The 22,924-nt window shown below is 42.3% G+C and overlaps 1 protein-coding gene across 5 annotated transcripts in view; it reads left to right on the top strand.

Moving 5' to 3' along the window:
* The first annotated feature begins 4,657 nt into the window (after nt 1-4,657).
* LOC146970845 (uncharacterized) overlaps nt 4,658-22,924 on the top strand; it is a 32,901-nt gene continuing 14,634 nt past the window's right edge. Inside the window, exons 1-4 of one of the 5 annotated variants that reach the window (XM_085804693.1) lie at nt 4,658-4,862; nt 14,493-14,651; nt 15,803-15,847; nt 17,724-17,788. In XM_085804693.1, coding sequence (XP_085660819.1) covers nt 4,823-4,862; nt 14,493-14,651; nt 15,803-15,847; nt 17,724-17,788 — 309 coding nt within the window. In that variant the 5' untranslated portion in view covers nt 4,658-4,822. Of the gene's footprint in view, nt 4,863-12,444; nt 12,662-14,492; nt 14,652-15,802; nt 15,848-17,723; nt 17,789-22,924 lie in introns of those variants that run through there. The other 4 variants (XM_085804692.1, XM_085804691.1, XM_085804695.1 and 1 more) reach the window with 4 other exon arrangements.

Below are 22,924 nucleotides of genomic sequence, written 5' to 3' on the forward strand. Positions count from 1 at the left end.
AGCTGTTTTTGTTGAATCGGCCATTTATCATCATTATGCTCTATAAACCATATAGAATGACCAGGGCAAGGCAATTTTATTTGTATAGCCCATTTTTACAAACAGTTTGTCTCAAAGGTCTTCACACAGCATCATAACAACATCCTCTGCCCTTAGACCCTCACATCCACTGAGGAAAAACTCCCAAGACAAAACAGGAGAAAGCTCAGGGTGAGAGACAGAGGAGGATCCCTCACCCAGGACGGACAGACGGGACATACAGCGGGGAAAATAAGTATTGAACACGTCAACATTTTTCTCAGAAAATATATTTCTAATAGAGCTATTGACATGAAATTTTCAACCGCCATGGCCTCCATGTCTTGCATGGTGTGCGTGCATGGAGGCCATGGCGGTTGAGTGCATTATTGTTTTCTTTGAAACAACTGTACCTGCTGATTCCAGGTCTTTCTGAAGCTCTCCACCAGTGGTCCTGGACTGTTAGGGAACCCTTCTGATTATTGTTTTGACTCTTCTGTCTGAAATCTTTGGTTGCGTAGGTCTTTAGACAGCTCTTAGACAGCTCTTTGCTATTGCCCATCATGCAATTCTTCTTGTCTGACACCTTGGTGGTGAGAAACCTTTTTAAAAGGCATCAATCAGGACTAAACCAGCAGATATTACTTTGCACTGATAGGAGACAGGATTACATTCTAAATACTGACAAACTCCAGCTGCTTTCTTGGCTTTCCATACCTTTTTGCCCCTCCTTTTCTTCATGTGTTCAATACTTATTCCCTGTGTCATTTCACTTTATTACACATCACTTAATTTATGGACATTAATGTTCGGATTTCTTTGTATGTGTGCATTACTTGGGTTGATGCCGACATCTGGTGAAAATTTCATGTCATTAGCTCTATTAGAAATATATTTTCTGAGAAAAATGTTGACGTGTTCAATACTTATTTTCCCCGCTGTAGATGTTGTATACAGACAAGAAAACAGTTTATAACATGGAATATGGAAAAACATGGAAACGGAATTGATCAGTTAACAAGAGCTGATGAAGGCAGCCTCTGGGCAGGCTGGACCATAGGAAAGGCAGGGAGAGCAGGCCAGCTTGATGGGAATACTGGATGGCCGACCTTTTCATGGACAGGGAGGGCAGGCCGGTTTACAGTTTTTCTCGATTGTGTCTCAAGTACCAGTATTTGTGTGTAAACTATTGAGAAAAACTGTTATATATTGTTCCTTCTGTCCTATGGTCCAGTCATGATTTTATGATTGTGAAACTGAACTGTAATTTCAGCAGCATTTCCTCACCAACAATCAGATATCTTGTCTTTCAGACTTTTTTCTTTATTACAACCAGAGTGAGAAAGAGAGACTTAAAATAGAGAGAGGGAGAAGAAATTCTCTCTCAATCCATCGATTGGTTAAAATGGACAACAACAGTCCTGTTTATTTATATACACAGCAGGAAGTGAGCTCTGAGTTGGTCAATCGAGACGCCTTTTAGTAAAGCAGCCGTGAATCACACCCTGTCAGTTTATCACTGTTGACACAGGTGTGAACATGGTCTGACTGGTTAGACCGGGTAAAGTTCTGCTCAGATTCTATTCTGAAAGGCATGAAGACGTTGTGATTAGAGTGTTTATCCTGCGTTGACGTTTTCCATTGAAGCTTGTCCACTCAATCTCAAGTTTTGCTCATAGTTCATATTGGACAGTGCTCTGTATGAGCTTCTGTTTGTCAATTTATTTATGTAAGAAATGGGACAGTAGGCCTACATATTAATGGACATTAATAATGTAAATATGAATGAGATTAGCCATATGGCTAATTTCCATCTCTTGTCCCATTGGCAGGTAGGTGTTAGGTAGGAAAACAAAGAATTACAAAGCTTTACCAATAAGAGAAGGAGAGAGAACACCAATGAAAAAAAGAAAAGAAAAATAGAAAAGCACAAACACAGACTATGAATTGTGGGCCAATTGCAAAATGCATTACAGTAAGGTGCTGGATTGTATTGCAAAAATGCCTGCAATAAAGTGCTAATAAGTGCAAGATCCTATTGCAGATTGCTTATGGACATGCAACTTGACAGTGGAGTCTGGATGGGTTTGGTTTCCTATATTAAATACACATATAGGCTACATATTCCTATATTCCGTCACCATAGAGTCCCTGTGTTATTCATAGGGTCCCACTTTGCCTTGGGCCCAGGGTGAGTGCTATGCCCGCATACGTTTTCATTTTTTAATGTGTATGTTTTCTCTTGTCCTCCACATGATTTGCAGAAACTCCGATAGACCTGGTGATTCATTTAGAAAACTATGTGGTTGTGTTGTAGTCTGGACAAACAGAAGCTGAGACCTTTGGAAACTATGACAGATACCCAGCCACTCCCTGATTGGTTCTCATGATAATGAATAACAAAGGTTACTGACCATGCTGTGTTTGCTGCAGCTGTTGTTTCATGAATTCTGCATTTTACCACTGCATAATTAACAGCTGTTGTACTGCTAAGCTCTTATAGGGCTTCCTGTCATTGTTAATGAGGGAACGAGAGCATTAAATCTGCTTCCTGTTTACATGGACTCACACATGCCCAGTGTATGTGATTGCTCAGGTATGTGTGTGTTTCCTAGACTGTTTTCTATATGGAACTGAGACACTGATCCAAACAGAAATCATATTCATTTGAATCCATTGTTCTGAAATAAAAGTCCTTGAGCTGAACTAGGCCCGTTCTTCATCACCTGTACAGTAGCTGCTGCATACATGCTGGGGTGCCTCAGTCCAGCACCTTCTTCTTATCGGTATATGTATTCATTTGTACATTATTTGACAATTTTGGGAGAGTCAACAAAACTTCAAACATTTAGATGTATCACCAGGACTCTGTGGATGTGGTTTAATCAGATTTGACACTGACCAAATAACATCATTAGGTAATTGTTATTAAATTCTTATTCAATTGATGCTAAATCTTGATTTGTACTCAGGCGTCCAACAGTGTAGTTAGTGGTCTTTAGAACAACTTTCCCAGGTGTTGGGCTGGGCTGGTGCAAGACGTGGTTGAAACTGGTCCAACCTGCAGAGACCACTGCTGGATCTGTCTCTCTAACTTTGCAAAACCAGATTTATCCACTAGGAGGCGCCTTTTGTACATCTACTGGAGTAGACAATGCAGATTTACTTTTAATTACTGTAAAGTTATTGTGGCTCTTTGTTTCCTTGAGACCAGTAAGTAATGTGTGGAATTTTTTTTAAGTAACTTGTTATTCCCCCTCCTCCTGCAAACACAGAGACAGACAGACACACACACATTCATCATGCAAATCAGATTCCTCTGATTAGATCACTGCTCACACCCAAATCACCTCTCCACACACTGATATAGGTGACAACAACTGCAGGCCTGCTTGTTAAAGATCGCCCCACCCCAGCCACCAACACCACCCGCTGTGAGATAAGTGACCAAATGGTCAGTGTTATGCATGAGGCTGTGCAGACAGTATGTGGGGGTTGGAGGTGTGACTGTGTGGATGTGCGAGATTTGAAACTCAACTCAAACCATTTGCCAAATGATGTGGGTTTTTAGGTTTTTACACCATGATGTTTTCTCTGATCTCATTGGTTGATTCAGGAGGTCACTCTTCTTTTTTATATGACAGACTAAGTCAACTTTTTGAGCTGAGCACATCGCTGTACAAATGACAATTACATTGAATTAAAGCATAAATCAAATATATACAGTGTTAAACACAAGAAAAGCACCTTGCTGTATAGCCTACATTAGAAACATGCAAATAACAAAAAAATAGAAAATACGACCGTGATACTGGACCAAAAATGCTAGTGTATTATGAAATTTAAAAACAGGTAGTGGGGAGGGGAGGACATCAAGTCAATTTAATTTGTAATACTGCACAACCACCACAGACTGAGGAAGCTGAATTAACAATGGTTGGTTCTGGCTGTTATCCATTAATACGTTTGGAGTGAGTCAGATCTAGCCTAGGCATCTTCTTTTGTGGTTGTGGTCACAGGAAACATAAAAAACATGAAAGATAAGGAAGAAAAATAAAATGTCCTAGACTCATTTAACACTAAAACAAACCGATTACGCCTGAATAAGTAGCCTATGTTAAAAAAAAAAAAAAGAAGAAAGTGACTCAATGCAAAGAATGGCAAATAGCCATAGATGATAGGGGATTTAATAATAATGATGCAATGTGTTGTATAGTCCTATTTATGTGGCTTGAACCTGTGAACACAAAATACCATCAAATTTCAAACAGGAGTTTGTACAGAAGTTGTTGTAGGCTAAATATAGGCCTTTTTTGTCCCCCCAAAATAAAACTGCCATACCTAATACAACTATTTCAAACAATATGTCTGAGTCCATAGTAACTCTGGTTGCTCTCTCTGAAGCCACGACTCTTTGCTGTCACCCTCTGTTGCTATATTCAGATCTGTCGTGTGGAAACAACGCGATGCCACGGGATCTACCATCTTGCCACGTTCCAGAGGAGCGCGAGGGGCGGGCACGAGCGAAAAGACCGTCCACACGGTTGAATAATCTCAGAGCCTCTCCAATCCCATTGGTCCCAACCTCATTCCGCCCCGCCCCTTTTGTTTTGAAGCGAGTCCGTCATTGGCGTAAAGTGCCGTCGGTCCTGTAGGGGACGTGGTTCCTATGGTTCTGGGTTTTATGAGGCAGGAGGAGAAATTGTAATTTCTTTTTACTCTCAGAGGCGCAGAACCCAGCTGCTCCACCACCGACTACTCTCCGATCAGAGCTGCACCAGCCCCGGACAGCCGGACTCTCACCATGGCTTCAAAGAAAGGCGCGAAAGTGCAGAAATCCAAAGGTGCGTCGCTGCTTCTCTTTCATTCTGTCCCGGGGTCACAGTCACAGGGATAATGCGCTGCCTGCAGCCTTTCACTGTCAGGCCTTTCTAACTTAATCACGGCTGCGACTCGCTGCTGCTGCTTCACTCGGGCCCCTGGTCCTGGTCCTGGTCCAGGTCTTTATTAGCTTGGGGGGTGGTACGGATAAAGTTAGCTCGGTAGCCTGTGTTCAGTAACGTAACTCTGTATGTATGTAACGTTAGCCTACACTATCAGTGCGTTAACACGTCAACACTGAGCCGTGTCGGCCTCTCTCTCACACAGGGTTTCCCACAGACCCCTGAGCTCTGCCCCCCCTTATCTCTCCGCCGCTGTTGTTGAACGAGCTGCCGAGGTTGGACAGTCTCACTTCTCGGTGTGTTTTACTCGGTATAGCCGCCGGTGTCCGTTCCGCTGTCGCCGGTTTCACCAGCTGTTAATCTGGTGTCCGGCGGCCTGTTGACCGTGACGACTGCAGCTCTGGGGGATTAACGTACAGCGGGACACTGGTGGTTGGCACGCCAGAGACAACGTTAGCCCTCTGCGGGTTTACACGTCTCTCTAAAGTCCTCGTCCAGACTCAAGGGCCTGCTCGTCCCCAGCCTGCAGATGCTGAGCTGTACAAGCATCGCGCGCGTGTGTGTGTACCCCAATGCAATGCACAGAGCACTCCGCCCCCCATTTAGTCCAGTCACTCATCGAAATGCTCACGTGTCAGTACGAGTGGCTGTCGGTGGGGGCTTCTACGTGGACCGGGCCCGGGGTCTCTGTTTGCGCCCTGTTCATTCAGGAGTCCCGCTGTAGTCAGCCCTTTAATGTTTAATTTCCCCTGCAGCTGCTCTACACTCACAGCTTCTATTCCCCCCTACTCCCAGTAGACCATGAGGACCAGGACCATCCCCCTGATTCAATATAATTATATAAAATATCAAACATATTCAATGAAATCAACCACAGCACTGAGCTGTTAAAGCGCTGCTGGTAAAATACTGGTGCATTCGTTCCTATCTATTCTTTACTGTTGTTGGGTAATGAGTTGTATATGTTGATGCAGGCTATATGAAGCTGTGGTCTACAGCTGTGAGTACACTTTGTCCTCCACCGCCTGCTCAGGACGACACGCCGTAGGTCGCTCTATGGGGAAACTGCGGTGTGATCCGAATCCCGCTGTCATGTTATATAACGATCTGAAACATTATACTAACGTGGTGGTTGGAGTATAAACGCATTTGAACGGGTTTTGTTGATACCGAATCTCAGCACATTCATATGCACTCGGATGAATGAATGGAGGGGGGGTGGGGGGGCGCGCATTAGATAATAGACGCAGCCTTTAAAGATACAGTTTTGCCCTATGAGCTGCAGTTTGCACCTTTGACTTGCGTCGTGTTCGCACCGGGGCCTCCGCGGATCAAAGTGCAGCGTGACGGGTAGAAAAGTCCAGGGAACAAAATGTTCAGGTTTTTTGGTGTCTTTTCTCCGTGACCCCGCCCACCGCAGCCTCTATGCGTGTACGTAGGGAGCAGCAGCAGCAGCATGTGGTGATTACAATGCAAAGAGTACAGTGAGTCTGGTGTATGGAGGAGGGTTGGAGTCTGTCAACCTCCAGCAGAGGAGACGGGTTATTAAATTATATCACAGTATTATTATGCAAGCAACGATGGAGCTCTTGACATATGTTTCATCATTGCTTCAAGTGAAATGCTGCATTACATCAGAGATGAGTGTATTGGTGGTGGCATGTGGTGGATGTTTGTTTGTCTGTTGAGCGCCCTGTGTTTGATAGAGTAGCAAAGTGGGTCAGAAGTGCAGTGGACCAGAGCAGCATCCAGGTTGAGTGGACGACTCGTCCAACAATTTCACTTTCACCTCCAACATCTGGACAGGAGCTTTATCTTAATCAAGTTCTCACATTTTGATCTAATCATTTGTTGCTCTTTGGTGAAAAGCAAACATCCGGACGTGGTGTGTTAACCACAACAGAAATAGAAAGGCCCGTCCCGTGTGTGTGTGTTTGAGTTGGGTCATGTGATCAAACAATCATGGTGGCTTATCAAATATTGATTCAACATCAACACTGGAGTCTAAACAGTGAGTTGTTTTGAACATGTCAGTTTAGAGGCAATCAGTCTGAAATCTCTCCAGATGTGTTGAACATGTGTCTGATTGAATAATGGATAGTTTGGGTTACTGTGTTGATATGTTTGAGTCTTTCTCTCCTCCTATGTGGTGATCTGTTTATCTGTCTTCTTTGTGTTTCATGTCAACCCCTCAGGCCTCTTCTCCTCCTCCTCCTCCTCTTCCTCACCCCTCTCTCCCCTCCCCTCCTCCTCCCCAGAGGGCTGGGAGTTGCTGAAGTATGCAGAGACACAAGGGTAACAGCCGTGCCTGTGATGCCGTTTTGCATCCTTTTGTGTTTGGAGGTTTCTCTCAGCAAACTAAACCCTATATGGATGGAAACATCCCTGTGTAATCCTGCATGATGGTGTGATGCTGTGGTATTTATGGAAGTTTGGGCTCACCCATTTAAATCCCTTGTGTGAGAAGAATTTAGATTGATAAGAAAAACAAAAAACACTGCACTACTTCCTGTGGTTGTATGGTGGAAGTTGGAAAGGCCTCAGTGTCTAATTTAGTGATGCACCGAGTAGAGCTGCAACTAACGATTACTTTCATTATCGATTAATCTGTCGATTATTTAAACAATTAATCAATTAGTTGTTTGGTCATGACCAATCCGTGTTTCTCAAACCACAAGATGACGTCCTCAAACCAAAGAGATACTCAGTTTATTGTCATAAAGGAACAAAGAAACCAGAAATATTCACATTTAAGAAGCTGGAATCAGAGAATTTTGAATTTTTTTCTCTTTAAAAACGATTATTTGATTATCAAAATAGTTGATGATTAATTTAATAATAAATTATTGTTTGATTAATCGATTTATTATTGCAGCTCTAGCACCAAGTTTTACCTAATGCAGTCATGTCAAGGTTTTTCTTTAATGCCGGCATGTGCAGGTCAACTAAGGGAGTCAGGACACTGAATTTAATAGACGGAGAGCAGCACACAGACGGAGACTATAGAAAGAACATACTCACATTTTTTTAACGCGATACTATCAGGGGGAAAGGATTTGATGTGTCAGTTTTACGTTCTGACAAAAGCTTGTGCAAGCAGCAAGTTTAGCCTTAACATAACAGAGAGCATCATTCCTGTTGCCTATATTGTCTGAGTTATAGCATAGTAATCAAACTGCTGATGGGCTTGTGCTTCAGGTGTTTACATAGGCTACAGTCTTAATGCATTTACAAGCCAGCCAATCGGAAACCACCTTTTTTTTTGTCTCTGTTGGAGACTGGCAATTAACCACAGCTCGTGTGGAAACGAAAAAGTGAAAGTTGAACTGGTGTTGTTGACTGTGTGTGAGTGAGGCCGGGTTGTTTGCGAGGCCTGTGATCTAATTAGCTCGACGCTAGCTCAACAAACAGCAGCTCTGGCTAATGCGAGTGACTCTTTAGGGGATTTCTCACAACAAAGCCCCGGCGCAGCCTTGGTCCCCTGGCTGGTTTTTGTGGTGCGTGGATCACAGCCTCTGTCACTGGAATGTACTGGGCACAATCGCAGATCCTGGCGCCACCAGGATGAGGCAGACAGGTCGGCCGTCAGTGACGCGCTGCAGCCAAGGAGCGAGGCTGGCTGACCTCTGACCCGCTCCCCACAGTCAGAGATGTGAGGTTGGAAGCAGTCGGCAGTGTTTTTGGGCACTTTTTTGGGGGGTGTGTGCAATTTGTACCTATTTCTGAAAACTATTACAAACCTTGCACGTGTGTGTGCACGCATGCACAGTAAAAAGCCAGAGGGGAGTGTGTGTGTATGAAGGCGGTGCAGTGCAGCCCTTACATAAGACTGAAGAGCAAGAGAGCACACTCACACAGCAGAGTTTCCATTTGTCTGGAGGAGGCTGTTGGACCTGCAGACCCTGTGTGTGAGGAGCATGGCATCTACACTGGAACGAAGTGGTTTGTTAATGCATGCATTTTGTTTCTTGTGTGTGTGTTCAACTTGTGCAGATGTTAGTTGCTGTGCTTATCAGACTGATGCCAGTGGCCATGTTTGATGGAGTGGTTTTTTCGCTGGATCTTTAACTCTATCCAGTTTAATGTGTTGCAGTTCTCTTCTCTTCTTGTTGTCAGATGTGTCTGTTTTTTATTTTAGCAAGGAAGAGAGTGAGTTAGTGAACACTGTGTGTGTCTGGTTCAGTCTCAGGTTTTAAAGTAGATTTCAAGCTTCAAAGTAGTTGAAACACACTGGATAAAGGGGAAAAAATAATTACAACCAAGTTTGGGCAGATGGGATAACCCCAAGCTGACATCCTGTCCAACCACTCGTGTCATCAGCCTCTGTACGAGTTTCAGTTTAAAAAGAGCAGCACTGCTCTGATCACTTCTTCTGCTTTGTCATTAAAATGTCTGTAATTCCAGCAGCAGTGGCCTGAAGGTGTAAACCTGAATTTCTTGCTGTGTCAGATGTGTGTGCTGACAGCAGCCTCAGGGTCAGTGTGTGGATCGGTCTGTAGTGACTGTACCACCCACCAACCCCACTTCACTGGCTTCTCTGGCTCGTCACTTCAGGCCTTTGATTTAGTGATTCTCAGATTCTCCAAGCAGTAAACTATAAACGTATTGGACAAAGTAATTGCCTAATAGGTGGCGAAATATCAACCCTTTTTTATGAATGGCTTGGGGTGGCATAGTAATTCTTGTGCTGTTTTGATCTGTGCTCTATGGTCTTCTGCTTAAAAAATATAAAGCTTTTAGGGGCGCTACTAGAATTGCCTAGTAGTCGGTGATGGGGATAATTTTACTTTTACTTTTTTCAGTAAAGAGTAATCAAAAACGTTACTGGTTACCCTGTTATAAAGCCGTTACTGTAACTGGCAGTAGCAGCGTTACTTGACTCAAGAAGACCCGTGACAAAATAATACACCTGTTAAAGTGTACGTTATATTCACTTTTCTTCTACTTACATTTTTTTTCTTTCAGTCCATCAACTAGATGGAAATGAGACGTTTATCTGGAACCAACCAACTCACTCTGTAATGTGAAGTTGATTAATTTCAGATAAACGGGAAGTTAGGGTTTCTTTTCCTGGTAGTTAGTTACTTTAATAATGTAGGGGAAAGTAACTATAACTAATTACTTACTAACGTGCCCAACACTGCTGGTATAAAACCTGAAAACGATTGGTTCAAGTCGGTGTGGCTTTTACAAAATCAAAGTCCTGAACATGTCATCTGTATCTGCTCATTGAGTTGGAGCCAACACTGACCCACATTCTGTAGACAGTAGATATCAAGTGTTTGAGTGTTGTGACCACCAGACTCAGTCCTCACTCATATTCATTATCTTGTGACTCTCAGCAGAAGGGTTTTTTGCTCAGTGTTGGATTAAAGTCAACAAAATATGGTTTCTCCTGAAACCAGCAGAGTTAGTTTTTTTTTACCAGGACTTTTCACACAATATTTTGGCTCTTTTCATTATATACCCCAGTTTTTTTTTAAAACCAGGCAGTGATGTCAAGCCCCAGCTTGTGTGTAGGGCTGTGTAGTAAATGCTTACCCAGTGGAACGACCACTAAGTCACCTTGTCTGTGGATCCCAAGGTCAGGGGTTTGAATCCCCAGATGGCCGTGGTCCTGCTTCAGCAAAAACCCCTCTGGTATTTAGATGTGTCAGTGTGCCAGCTGCCTGGACTTGGATCATTACTGCTAGTTGCTTGGAAATGGATTTTGTATTTCCTGCCTGACACGATCAAGCTCTGTGTTTTCCGTTGTTTAAACGTAGGATATTATATGACCATTTACAGAAGTCTGATGGATATGTTAGTAACTTGGATATGTTAGTAACATTATCCATCCATGGAATATAACTTATATTCCATCTTAACTCTGCTTTGTGTCTTGAACAAGTGTTTAACATAGGTTTTATTCTAAGGACTTAATCTCTCTCCTCCCTCTGTCAGCTCATGTTTTACACCATATGGACACTGTAGTAGACCATAGAGACGGGATCAGGCTTCTGGTGTTCACGGCTGTTTTCAGTCACTTTCTTTGTGGGTTGAGATGTAAAAAGTTTTGTCGGTTTGACGGTTTCTTAAAAGAATGTGAATTCTCTTCTTTATTTGTGGTGTGTCAGGTTTTCTTTATTTGAGGTGACAAAACATTAGAATTGGGGGTGGTGTTTGTGCTGCTCCTCCCAGAACACATGTAGGCCACTGAAACACACAGCGTCGCTGCCTCACACTGTGCCAACACATACCTTCATTTGAGAGTGACAGTGATGACTATATAAACTTGGAATTATGTTAAGAGCTGCAAAATGTGAAGGCAGCAATTGAAATATTTTCCAGGCCTCGGTTTTGACTCCGTCACAATATATAGAGATGGAGCTGAAGCAAATAACAGCCTCATCAAGCTGACGACACACAATGTCTGCAACTTATTCGTAGGATATAGAGAACACACCAACAGATTGTTTTGAATCAGGAATACTGAAATTCAAAGATGTAGTTGAAACACAGACACCGGTTGTAATGTTTAAAGCAAAAAATAGAATATTACCAGAAAATCTACAAAACATATTTGTTTTTAGCCTGGAGGATGATGAACACAGGAGATTCCATTTCAAACACCAGTTTGCACGGACAACTTTAAAACAGATGTGCATCTCTGTAGTTGGAGTCTAACTGTGGAATTCTCTGTGTAATGAAAATGCTAAAAGAAATAACAATTAGAATACAAAAGTAATTAATGGTTCACAACCTCTTTTTAATACAAAAATGTCAGATTGAAACTTAGTTACGTTTTGTTTACTTTATTGTAAGACTGTTGCTCAGCGACTGACAGATTATTCATAATAATTATGTACTGAGTAAGGCAGGCAATAGAAGATGTATCTTCTCCCTGCTCCTCTCCAACCAGGGAATATGAAAGTGTTGGTTTGTTATTGGGAAAAGTTGTGATATTACCTTGGCAGGAACAAAAAAAAAAGAAATTAATATGACAAACATTTAATATAATATTTAATATTAAATTAAATATTTAATATTTCAAATAATATTCAAACTGAAGTGTTTACCTCAGCCAGTGTTTGGCTTCTTCTGATTAAAACATATTGCTTCGGCTCCAGTGACACACAGACACAAAGAAATCTGTCATTTGCATCAGTGGATGTGTCTTTGTTGTGATGCAGTGGTGTAGCTTGAAGCCTCCTTCCTCACCCTGCACAGATGTCTGACATGAACCATGTTGTTGACGCATTTAATCTAGAAAAACCTGAGTTTCTAAGGCTCTACATCAGAGTGTAGGGAGGGAGGGAGACTGTCGGTGATGTTGATGGCTCTGCCCTCCCTCTCTGTGCTCTGTGTCAGGGCCAGCTGCTTTAACAGCATTATAAATAGCTACCTTTGACCACCACAGCCATATGAGGCTCATAGAAAAAAAAGCAACAGAGGGAGGATGATGGACAGATGAGCAGGAGCGACAGAACCAGTGTTGCGGCCGAGAGGGAGGGACGGACGGAGACAGAAGACAGGAGCTCTTCTCTTCTCCTAGCTGGGCCTCCGTGCTGTCTTTGTGGCCGGGGCCGCTGGTTGTTCGCTTTAGTTAGCAGAGCCTGGACGTCGGTTGGCAGGGATGGGCGATCCGGCAACCTTGGTGGAGCCTACCACCCCCGCTGTTGTCACGGCGATCCCCACGGCCGTCGCTGGGGAGACTCAAGGTGAGGAACGTATTTGTTCCAGGGCAGAGAAGGACAAAGCAGAGTGGGAGGTCAAGGTGTGAGAGCAGGACCCAGACCTGGACGATGCTGAAACACCTCGTCTCACTCGTCCAGCTTCCAGCTGCTGCAGTGGTTTTGTCCCGGAGACACCACCTCTACTTTGTTTTGTGTAGGAATATTGTGTATACAGTATTTTAACTGAGGTGTGTAACATTGCTGGTTTTTAAGAGACTCGTAAAGCTTTCTAAACATGTCATCTCAGTATTTTAGCCTGGATTAGTTCCTGTTGCAGGTCCAAGTGTCTTTGACCCAGATTGATGATCACTTTCCGTTAATCCTGGGCAGTGTTAATGCAGCCCGTCTTGTTCCCCGGGCTAAAATAGACCAAACTGAACTGACTGATCTCTGTAGAAACACTGACATGAAGCTGACGTTGCACTTTGATCTCAGCATTGAATGAATATTGAGGCTGTTGGTGGATTTTGTGTTCAGAGTTAACAGCACACATACTGTATTTATTGTTCAGTACTCACAGGCTCTATTGAACTGCAGCGCGTGTGTGTGTGTGTGTGTGTGTGTGTGTGTGTATTTTGAACTGTGCTCTTTAAGTGAGCGAGCAAGATTTGACCTCGCACCACGTAGCGGACTTCAACACCTGTTCATTCTCTCTGCCACTATTTTCTCCCATCATGCATTGTGGGGTGTCATCGGCATCCCTGAATAGCTTCTTGAATGTCTCCGCTTGGAGCCAAAACGGAGGGATTAGAGCAGATCCAACAGAGGACTCTGGATTCCTCACATCCATCAACAACATGTCTCAATGCTTCTGTTTGGTTTCAGCCTGTTCACTTTTCTCTCCGCTGGGCCATCACTCAGAGTTTGGTGAGGTGGGAGTAGCCCGAAAGTCATGGTGGGGGGGGGGGGGGGCTGTTGAAACCACAACATTCAGCTCAGTGTCACACCTCCAACACAACTGGTGTAGTCTGGCTAAACAGAACACAAATTGAACTGGCTCTTTGTAATTAATGCATTAACATCTGTCTGGAGGCAAAAGAGCCCTTATTGGTTTGATTGCTGTTCCTGAGCCAGTCCAGCCTCTTATCATCATTATTATTATTATTATTATTATTATTATTATTATCATTATTATTATTTATTAGGTGCTACAATTACAGGACAAGTAGGGAACAAACAGAAGGACATAGAAAACAACTTATTACAAGGATTGACAAAACAAATTAGACAAAATAACGAGGATATGTGCTGTGGTGTTAGCGGTGCTGTACATATATTGTCTAATCTAATCACATACATATATATATTATATATAAATCAGCCACTGTGAGCCTGCCCCCCTCCCCCCCGAGGCACTGGTGCCCGGAGTCTTAATGTTTGTGATTGAAATGCACTTGTTTTGCTTTGTATTTGACTTGTTTGTGTTTTCGTGGTGTTCTGCCTGTCGCACAACAAATTGCCCCCTCGGGGGATAATAAAGTTTTCTGAACTGAACACATTCGTACACCCAATGGACACATTGGTGGGGCAAGTGTGGGTTCAGTGTCTCGCCATGTATGGTGCCTCTTCAACATGTTGCCAGGAGGAGCCTGGAATGAACCACCGACCTTCTGGTTAAATAAAGGATGAAAAAGAAAGAAGGATGAAGCAAAAATCAACAGGGGAGAGAGGAAAAAAATTAAATAAAAAATAAATAAGTAAAAAAAAAAAAAAAAGGAAGATAATAATCCTTCCCCTTCCCATCCCTCCCCATCCTCCTTGGCCCCCTGTGAACTGAGCCGGTCCAGCCCTGACACTGTGTGCCGTTGTGTTGCAGATGGAAATAAAGCCCAATCGGCCAATAAGAACGGGAAGAAGGCCGACTCTGGCTCCAGCGGCAGTTTCTTCAACTGGTTCATCGTGCTGGCCCTGCTGGGCGTCTGGACGTCCGTAGCTGTGGTCTACTTCGACCTGGTCGACTATCAGGGAGTCCTCGGTGAGTACGCACCCTGCAGTCCTTTACTTCTCTAGTATCCTTCACCTTAAGGTGGGACTTCATCATGCTCTAATGTCACCTGTCCACAAACACAACACCTGACATCTAACCAGTCATCACTGTCACAGCACTACAGTCACCATGGTAACATCAGCAGTCATTACTAACCTGACATCTCTGTCCTACTTTTGATCATCACTCACTTTAAACCAGATTCTGAATGAAACAGGAAGCCGATCAGAATCATTTACTTTACTTTTCATTTCATATCTATTTATTCCATTCATGGATTACACACATTACATGATTGCACACATTACATAATTACATACATAACACCATAAATGGAAAGGAGCAGGATGAAGAAAAACTTATGATACCTGCCCCTTTCTATAGTTAGAATTGCATTGTCTTAAATACCAAGCATTAACACCAATACCACACACTATTTCAGAGAATTAAAGATGAAGAAACATAATAATAATACTAATAATACTAATAATAATAATAACAAGGAAATCAAAGAAACAAAAAAGTAGCAATGAACACAACTCATCTATCTTTTCTTTTTCCTTTCTTTTTCACAGGCACTTATTTTTTCTTTTATAAACATCTTAAACTGAGATATGCTTGTACAACTTTTCAGTTACAAGTAAATCTCAGCTGACAGCACAACAGACTGTAACGTACGACTGTTGCCAAACACCTGAAGTCAGTGGATTACAAAGAGTAGGGATTACATTTATTACATCACCATGTCCTGAAGCACTCACATTAAATTCACCAAACATCTGGCTGTATCTAAAGATGGACGTGTCTTCTACCATTGCATTGTTGATCAATTATGACATAATCTTTTTTTTTTTTTTTTAAACATCAAGTAGTGAATTAGATAAGAATGAGAGATAAGAACTAAGATAAGACCATGCTGTCCATCAGGCTGCTGCAGGTGTTGGTCTGTGGCATGTGGACCAGATCGCCTACCTGCTAACAGTGGGAGGTTCCTGTTGGCTGCATGTCTGTCACTAATCTGCACCCCCTCATGGTTCACCTTGATCTTTCTAGCTGTTATTAATGTATGAATTATGGAATTGTGGTTTTTATCTCTCTTGCTGTTGTTCAAACATGTATGTTTTGTGTTTTGCATGCAGACAAGGCTAAGGGCTTACAAATTAACCTGTCTGAGGCCTTGCAAGGTAAAAATCTGATGCACTTTTCTCTTCCACCCTGTTTTAACATGAATGATGGTTGTTATGTGACACACTCCTCTCAGAGACCTTGGTCTGAAAGAGATGAGGCTTTGACCTTCTGTTTATTTCATTTATTTACTACTGACTCCTGCCACTTCCCGTTGATCTAGTCCACATAATTACGTTATGTTTCAAATCAAAACTATCTCTGTCCAGACTATCACACCTGAAAACATGATCATGTTGTGTTCACTAATAGTAGTTGAGGATGATGAGACCCCATCAGTAGTGAGTGGGTGTCTATAAAGGTCTGGGCTTCTGTGTGACCAGACTACAACACACTCCCAGAGTTTTCAAGGCCCAGCAGCATTTCCAAAAGTCAAGTTTTTGTAGAAAACATCACAAAAGAAAACAACATTTTAAAACTCAAACGTAGTGGTGTGGACATAATTTATAGTTTACTTGTTTCCTATCTTCATCGATGGTAAAGAAGAAAAAGAAATCCACCAAGCTGTTGGCTGACAGAGATTTTGGCTGAAGTTTCCTAGTAAATTAGGATAAAATTCATGAAAGAGACACAAGCTCAAAGTCTCCCACAAGCTTGGTGGATTTCTGAAGGGATGGATTCACATTTTTCTCAAGTCTGTCTTAAAATGTCATAATGAGGCACCTGTAGTGGTCCCTCCTGAACGTACTGATGAATACGGGCGTGAGACGGTTGGGATCAAACCACACACCTTGGATGACCTTTCTGCCCCCTCAGCCACAGCTTCATATTAAGACAGACTTCAGTCTCATCCTCTATTTCCTGTCTGTGATGAATGTTGCATGTCAATAAAATAGGCCCATCTCAATAAATTAGAATATCATGTAAAAGTTTGTTTATTTCAGTAGTTCTGTTAAAGGGATATTTCAACAATTTTGCAAATTCTCCTATTGCCATAATCCCTATAGTCTTCGGAGTAGGTTCATTACCTTTAATTGTCGGCGCAAGCTGTTTTTGGATTGGCAGGGCAGAGACGCGAGCTGCTCAGCTAACGCAACAGAGTTGCGCGGTATTTTCGCACGCATCAAACAAAATACACAATCCAACAACTCCAAAACACTCTCGTAGACAAGTTGTGACCTGCACATTCACCACGCTATGAAATAATAACATATAATTATATTACATTATGACACATGAAGCAAACACTCAGAACTACTTTCGCTTTTGAAATCACTCCGCCCTGCAGCCGTTTCTGGAATATAGTTCCGGGTACGCATTTGCCTCGAAAACAACTCCATCCTGTAATGTTCCATTATTATCTCATAGCGTGGTGAATGTGCAGGTCACAACTTGTCCACCAGAGCATTTTGGAGTTGTTGGATTGTGTATTTTGTTTGATGAGGCAAAGGCGAAAATACCATGTGCTGTGCAGAGCTCACGTCTCTGTCCCGCTGATCTAAAAACAGCTTGCACCGATAATTAAAGGTAATGAACTTACTGCTATGACTATTTGCCAAAAACATTGAAATATCCCTTTTTAAAATGGTAAAACTCATATATAGATTAATTACATACAGAAATATGTCATGTCTTTCTTTCTTTCTTTAAATTGTAGTGATTATGGCTTGTGTTCAATGAAAACCACAAATTCATCTCAGAAAATTAGAATATAAAAAGTTCCCTATTGTAACCTAATGGTGTTAGACTCTAATCAGCTGATGAACTCCAAACACCTGCAGAGGTTTCCTGAGTCTGGTTCAGTAGCTCCACTACCATGACCTCCATCATGTTCTACTTTATTGAGATGCATGCTCCTATATAGTTGTATGTAAACTGTGTGCTGATGATTCCTGTGAGAAGCAGCTGTTAATCCATGTCTGTGTGTTGCTGCAGGTAAACTGGTGGCCTACGATACAGATGGAGACGGTGACTTCGACGTGGAGGATGCTAAAGTGCTGCTAGGCAAGTTGATTCATCTCTACTTTACTAATGTAATCGTCAGTGTCCTGCAGAAAGGAAACGAATCACGTGACTTCATTGGCAAACAATTGAAAATCTTCACCGCATCATGGGTGACCTGGTTTCCCACCGTCGGGACAGTCTGACCTCATTTATTTCTGCAGACCACTGATTGTGTTTTTATGCTCGTCAATCATAATACAGTATGTGGCATTTGGGTTTCTTTTGCATGGCTGACAGTCGTATACAGCTGATTGTTACCATAGAGATAAACATCAATGACAGCAAAAAAAAAGTGTCTCTTTAAATGCTCCCATATCAAAATGCATGAAAATATGCCATTTGTCCTAGTCTGTATCCTTGGATGGTAGACTCCCACTGTCAACCAACAGCCGCTCACCTTCCTGAGCAGTTCACTCAGGAAAGTACGGAACTAATGAATGTATGGCAAACAAACACAGCATGTCTCCAAAATCAGGCAGGTTTCTAGGATGCCAAAGAGCCTACTCATTTCAATGTAACAATTGCCGATGGGAACTGGTGTCAAAAAGGAAGGGGGAAAAAAAACGATCACGGACTTCATGATCGATTACCATGGCAACGAACGAAGCTTCAATTTTCATGGGTCAGCCCTACAAAATATGCTTTTGGTTTTATAAACACAATGTCCTTGAGTGAAGGTTTGGCATTATGGAGATAAAGTGAGTAGATCAGACCTCACAAAACTCCACTCAGCACTTCTGACAAACAGTCTCACAAGCTTAATATTTTAGGACTGTGGATAAACAGGAATGTAATTTGGAAGTAGTCTGAGTGGCAGAGGCAGCCAACCATGAGGCCATTCTAGTTCACTAGAATTGCTTTGGCTTGAACTGTTTGGTCACCAAGCTCATCCTTCAGAGAGGTGTGCCCATCTTTGTCCCGCCCACCTTCAGGCATAACATCCCCCATGTCTCTGCCCTTCACATTATTTTACTCAGATTAGCTTCACTAACACACTGTTAGTTGAACTTTGTTCACTAGTGTTATATTGCATACTCTAGATCTCTCGCTCTGTATTTGATCCTTCTGCTTGAGCCTATCTCTCTGCAGCCCTGTGTCTTACTAGCTTTTTGTAAAACAAGGATATGTAGACATGCTATACAAGCTCTGTTATCTTGTTGCATAGTGCAAAACAATGTCCTTTGAAACATTGTCATGAAATACAAAATATAACTATAATGAAGGCGATATAACAAGACACTGGTGTTTTGGTGATATTGAATTGTAGATCAACCCTGTTTAAAGCCTCTTTAGTATTATTATTATTATTATTATTATTATTATTATTATTATTATTATTATTATTATTATTATTATTATAGTTACAACACGTGCATCTGTTATGGGTTCAGTAATTCAGTATTAAGATGGATACCATGTGTAGTGTGATTATAGATGAGCTCTAGGTTCTATATTAATACTGTGAAAGTATAAAAGCCTCAATCCAGAGAATTACTCGCAGCCTGTATTCAGAAACTGGGCATTAAAACCAGCTGTCAGGACCTCTGTAACTTTATGACGTCACAACAAAACAGCTACACCCCTCATCCATGCCCCAAGCCCTGCCCACCCAGACCCACCCTCCAACCTTAGATTCTTTGGTTTCCAGTTTCAAGAACTCCAGAGAAGTGATGGAAAACTACATAGAAATATATTTTTTCTTTGCTCTTATAACGACAAATACATCTTATGATTCACCTTTTAAAATAAAGAAAAGTGTTTATATGGAAACTGCTTCCGTTTTTCCTCTCTTTTTTTCTATGCTCTGTGATTGTGGCTGTCTACACATGATTAGAACTGAGCTCTCTGACATTGGCCAGTGCAGAGAGCTCAGGTCAACAATGATTTACATGATTTCTAAACCAGAACTCTTCAGTTCAGACCAGCAATGTGCCTCCAGGCTGAAGTAATGTCATTGATCCTGAGTAGACAGCCCAGCCCTAACTGCTGTTAATAGAGTCTGAGTAGATCCCTTGCTGCCTAATCTACGCTTAAAACTTCTCTTACCTTCTCCTCTTGTTTCCTTCCCTCCCTCTCTTGTCTCTGCTGTGTTTCATTCTTACATCACATCTTGTTTTCTTCATGTGACTTTTCTTTGCTTCTACCTTCTTATTAGCTTTTTTTCCCCATTTACTTTCCTCACATCGTTATGTCCCATTTCCACTTGCTGTGCTCCCAAACTCCCACTCTACATCCTCCCATGCCGCCCTTTCCCTTCCCCCGCTCTTGTTTACATAGGCTTGACCAGTGAGGGCGATGGTCAGGGTGAATCCGAGGTTCTGGATTGGTTAGAAGAAGTGGAGGAGGGTGGCTCTGATTGGTTTAACGGTTTCGTCACTTTCCTGTACGGTCTGATAAACCCGCTGGAGCCCGTGGAGGAGGAGGACCTTAGTGCCTCTGGAGAAGTCGTGGAAATGCAGGAGGACGATGAGGAGGACGAAGACGAGAGGGGAATTAGAAGAAGAGCAGCAAAAGACGATGGGAATCAGGGGCAGAAGATCGTTATAGTCGGCCTCCATAACCAATAGCCTCAGGCCAACCAAAGCAACAGAATATTCTCTGTTGCAGTTTAGAACTGATGGGCCTCAGCATCAGACATCCTGAGCCACGAATCCAGGAAGTGAAATACTCCACTGCAGTATTTTCTCCCGTTTCCTTTTGCAGGTTTTGGATGTGAATATTTCTGTGGGCCCCACCGTGTATCAGCAGAATCTTGAAAGTGAAACCCTGTCGAAGGATTTTTCTATGATGTCATTTCCTCTGCTGTGACATGGACGTGATACTCAGGAACACTTTTATAATCCTCTCTGAAACCTTTTTTAGAATCTCTGAATACCTGATTTTCCGCACAAACCTGTTGGCAGCTGCCGACAACTGTCAACGACACAATGCGAAGGGATTTGCACTTGGACAGCAGCTCAGTTGTCCCTTTTATGACATATAGTCTTTTCTTTTCGCTGCATGCCATAGAGACTGAAAACAATTTCTCTGGACTCTTGGACTTGAAGCATGAATTTATACTTTTTTTAAAAAACCTTTGTCAAGTTTAAGGCTCTTGGACTTGTGTTGGCCTCCATTTGTATGTGGTAGTTACATGCAATATGTATCTGGATAAGGAAAAACACAATAATACACCCAAAATGCATTGCAACTGGAACCCAGTGGAAACGTCTACAACTGCACTCCTGCGAGTCAGGTCATCTATACATCTGCACAGTTCAGTCACATCCACGAGAAACATACATCTGGACTCTGTTTCCATGGTTACTGTAGAACAAAGTTAGAGACAACTACAGCAGCAAAGGAAAGAATGAGATGACAATGACTGACAGTGGCTCTCCACCAGCTTTGTTTTACATTCTGAAAGGAAAAGTCTGACGTTTTTGTTGTAAAAGTTTAAGAAAGACTCGTATCACTGGCTGTTTTTGTGCAAAAACCAAAGTGTAACAAAATCACCAGGGCCAAGTTTCCTCCCAAACAGGAAATGGATCATCACAGTGTCCCTGTACAACTGAGCTTTAAAAGTGCTGGGATGTGCTTCTGCCACCTCTGGTTTGTTGATTCCCCCACAGACATGATGCTGAGCTCAGTTAGCCAACAGCTGGCAGCAGTTTCACACTGGCATCAATCTTTCATTCTACTTTAACCAAGATAGTTGAACAAATTTCTCAAAGGAAAACTATTTCTTAAAAGGCTGGATACACTCCACAATTACAGTGGACCATAGGATATAAATAAAGATGGACAGACTCTGTGACGTCACCCCAAAGGTTTCTGAAGGACTCGGCTTGCCATCTTGTGAATGCGAATCTTGCTAATACAAGAATAGGCAGGAGCAGGGACACATGTTGAGCTGAGACTCTGCCGCTTGATGGAATATGCTCACCTGCCTGTCACTCAAAGAGGAAAACCCTCAATTATACATAACTTTAAGCCTTAATGAAGTTTAAACCAGTGAGTTACATTGAAATACACTACAGTTGTCAGAAGTGTGATATTCAAGGCCAAAACCATTTTTTGTTCCAGGGTGTAAACATGTCTATTTCTAATGTCAAGTTGGACATTTTCAGTGGGGATCCAGCCTCAAACAGCCATTCAAAGAAGTGCTGTTTTCAGTACTTCAATGTTGACTTAATTTTTCTGCTGCTTGCTATGGACACATCACTCATTGGCTGGTGTGTCCAATCACTTTACATGAGAATTTGACAACGTTTACATCATCTGGACCCTGAGGCCGCTGTTATATTGTACTTTCTGTGCGCACACATGGTGTGACAAAATGTACATATTTGCCCATGTTCTTTAGGTCCCTTTCAGACTCTGCGGGTCTGTATAAAGCACATGACTACATCACACAAACTGCACAAGCCAATAAAGTGTGAATATGTGCATGTCATTACACTATACATCAAACTCTGATTCCGTGTCTGTGAATGTATGACGGCCCTTCAGCAGTGTGAGTGATGTTAGCTGAGTTAGCATAGCTGCTAAAAAGAAAAAAAGTAGCCTTCAGATGCCTTCAGCTGTGACATGGACCTCTCCTTGCACATTTAAACAGTACATGGCTCTGCTCTCCTTGATGCAATATGATGACCTCCGTGCATTTAAGGATCCGATCAAAACTTGGGAGTGCAAAAGTGAAATCCTGTCTTAACCAGACTGTTTGAACCAATATAAAGGTATGCAGATAATCAATGAATGAACACAAATGTCTGACACCTGCAGTAAGACTAAAATACTTTTTGTTTAGTCAGAGTCTGAAGGTTTTGGCTCTGGACTGCAGCCTTTCCAGTCTGTGTGGTATGTGCCAGAGCTGAGAGATTAAGTTTCAGAAGGCTAAGACAGATGCACTGAGGAGGATTGTTTGATTCACTACTGCTGCAAGCTTGGACCAGCTGCAGGTGTGTTGCACCACACACATCACATAGGGGTGTGTGTTTGTGCATCAACAGGTTTGTAGTTAACTTGACGGCTATTAGGAAAACATGGATAATGCCTGAATTGGAAACAGGCTATACCTGCTTTGGGGTGGAGTAGATTCATAAAGAGAACAAATCTGCAAACCGTCAACTAACATTTGAAGAGAGCAGCAC

This window comes from Trachurus japonicus, chromosome 17, assembly GCF_045865225.1.
Source record: "Trachurus japonicus isolate A0001 chromosome 17, Traja_1.0".
NCBI classification, from domain to species: Eukaryota; Metazoa; Chordata; class Actinopteri; order Carangiformes; family Carangidae; genus Trachurus; species Trachurus japonicus.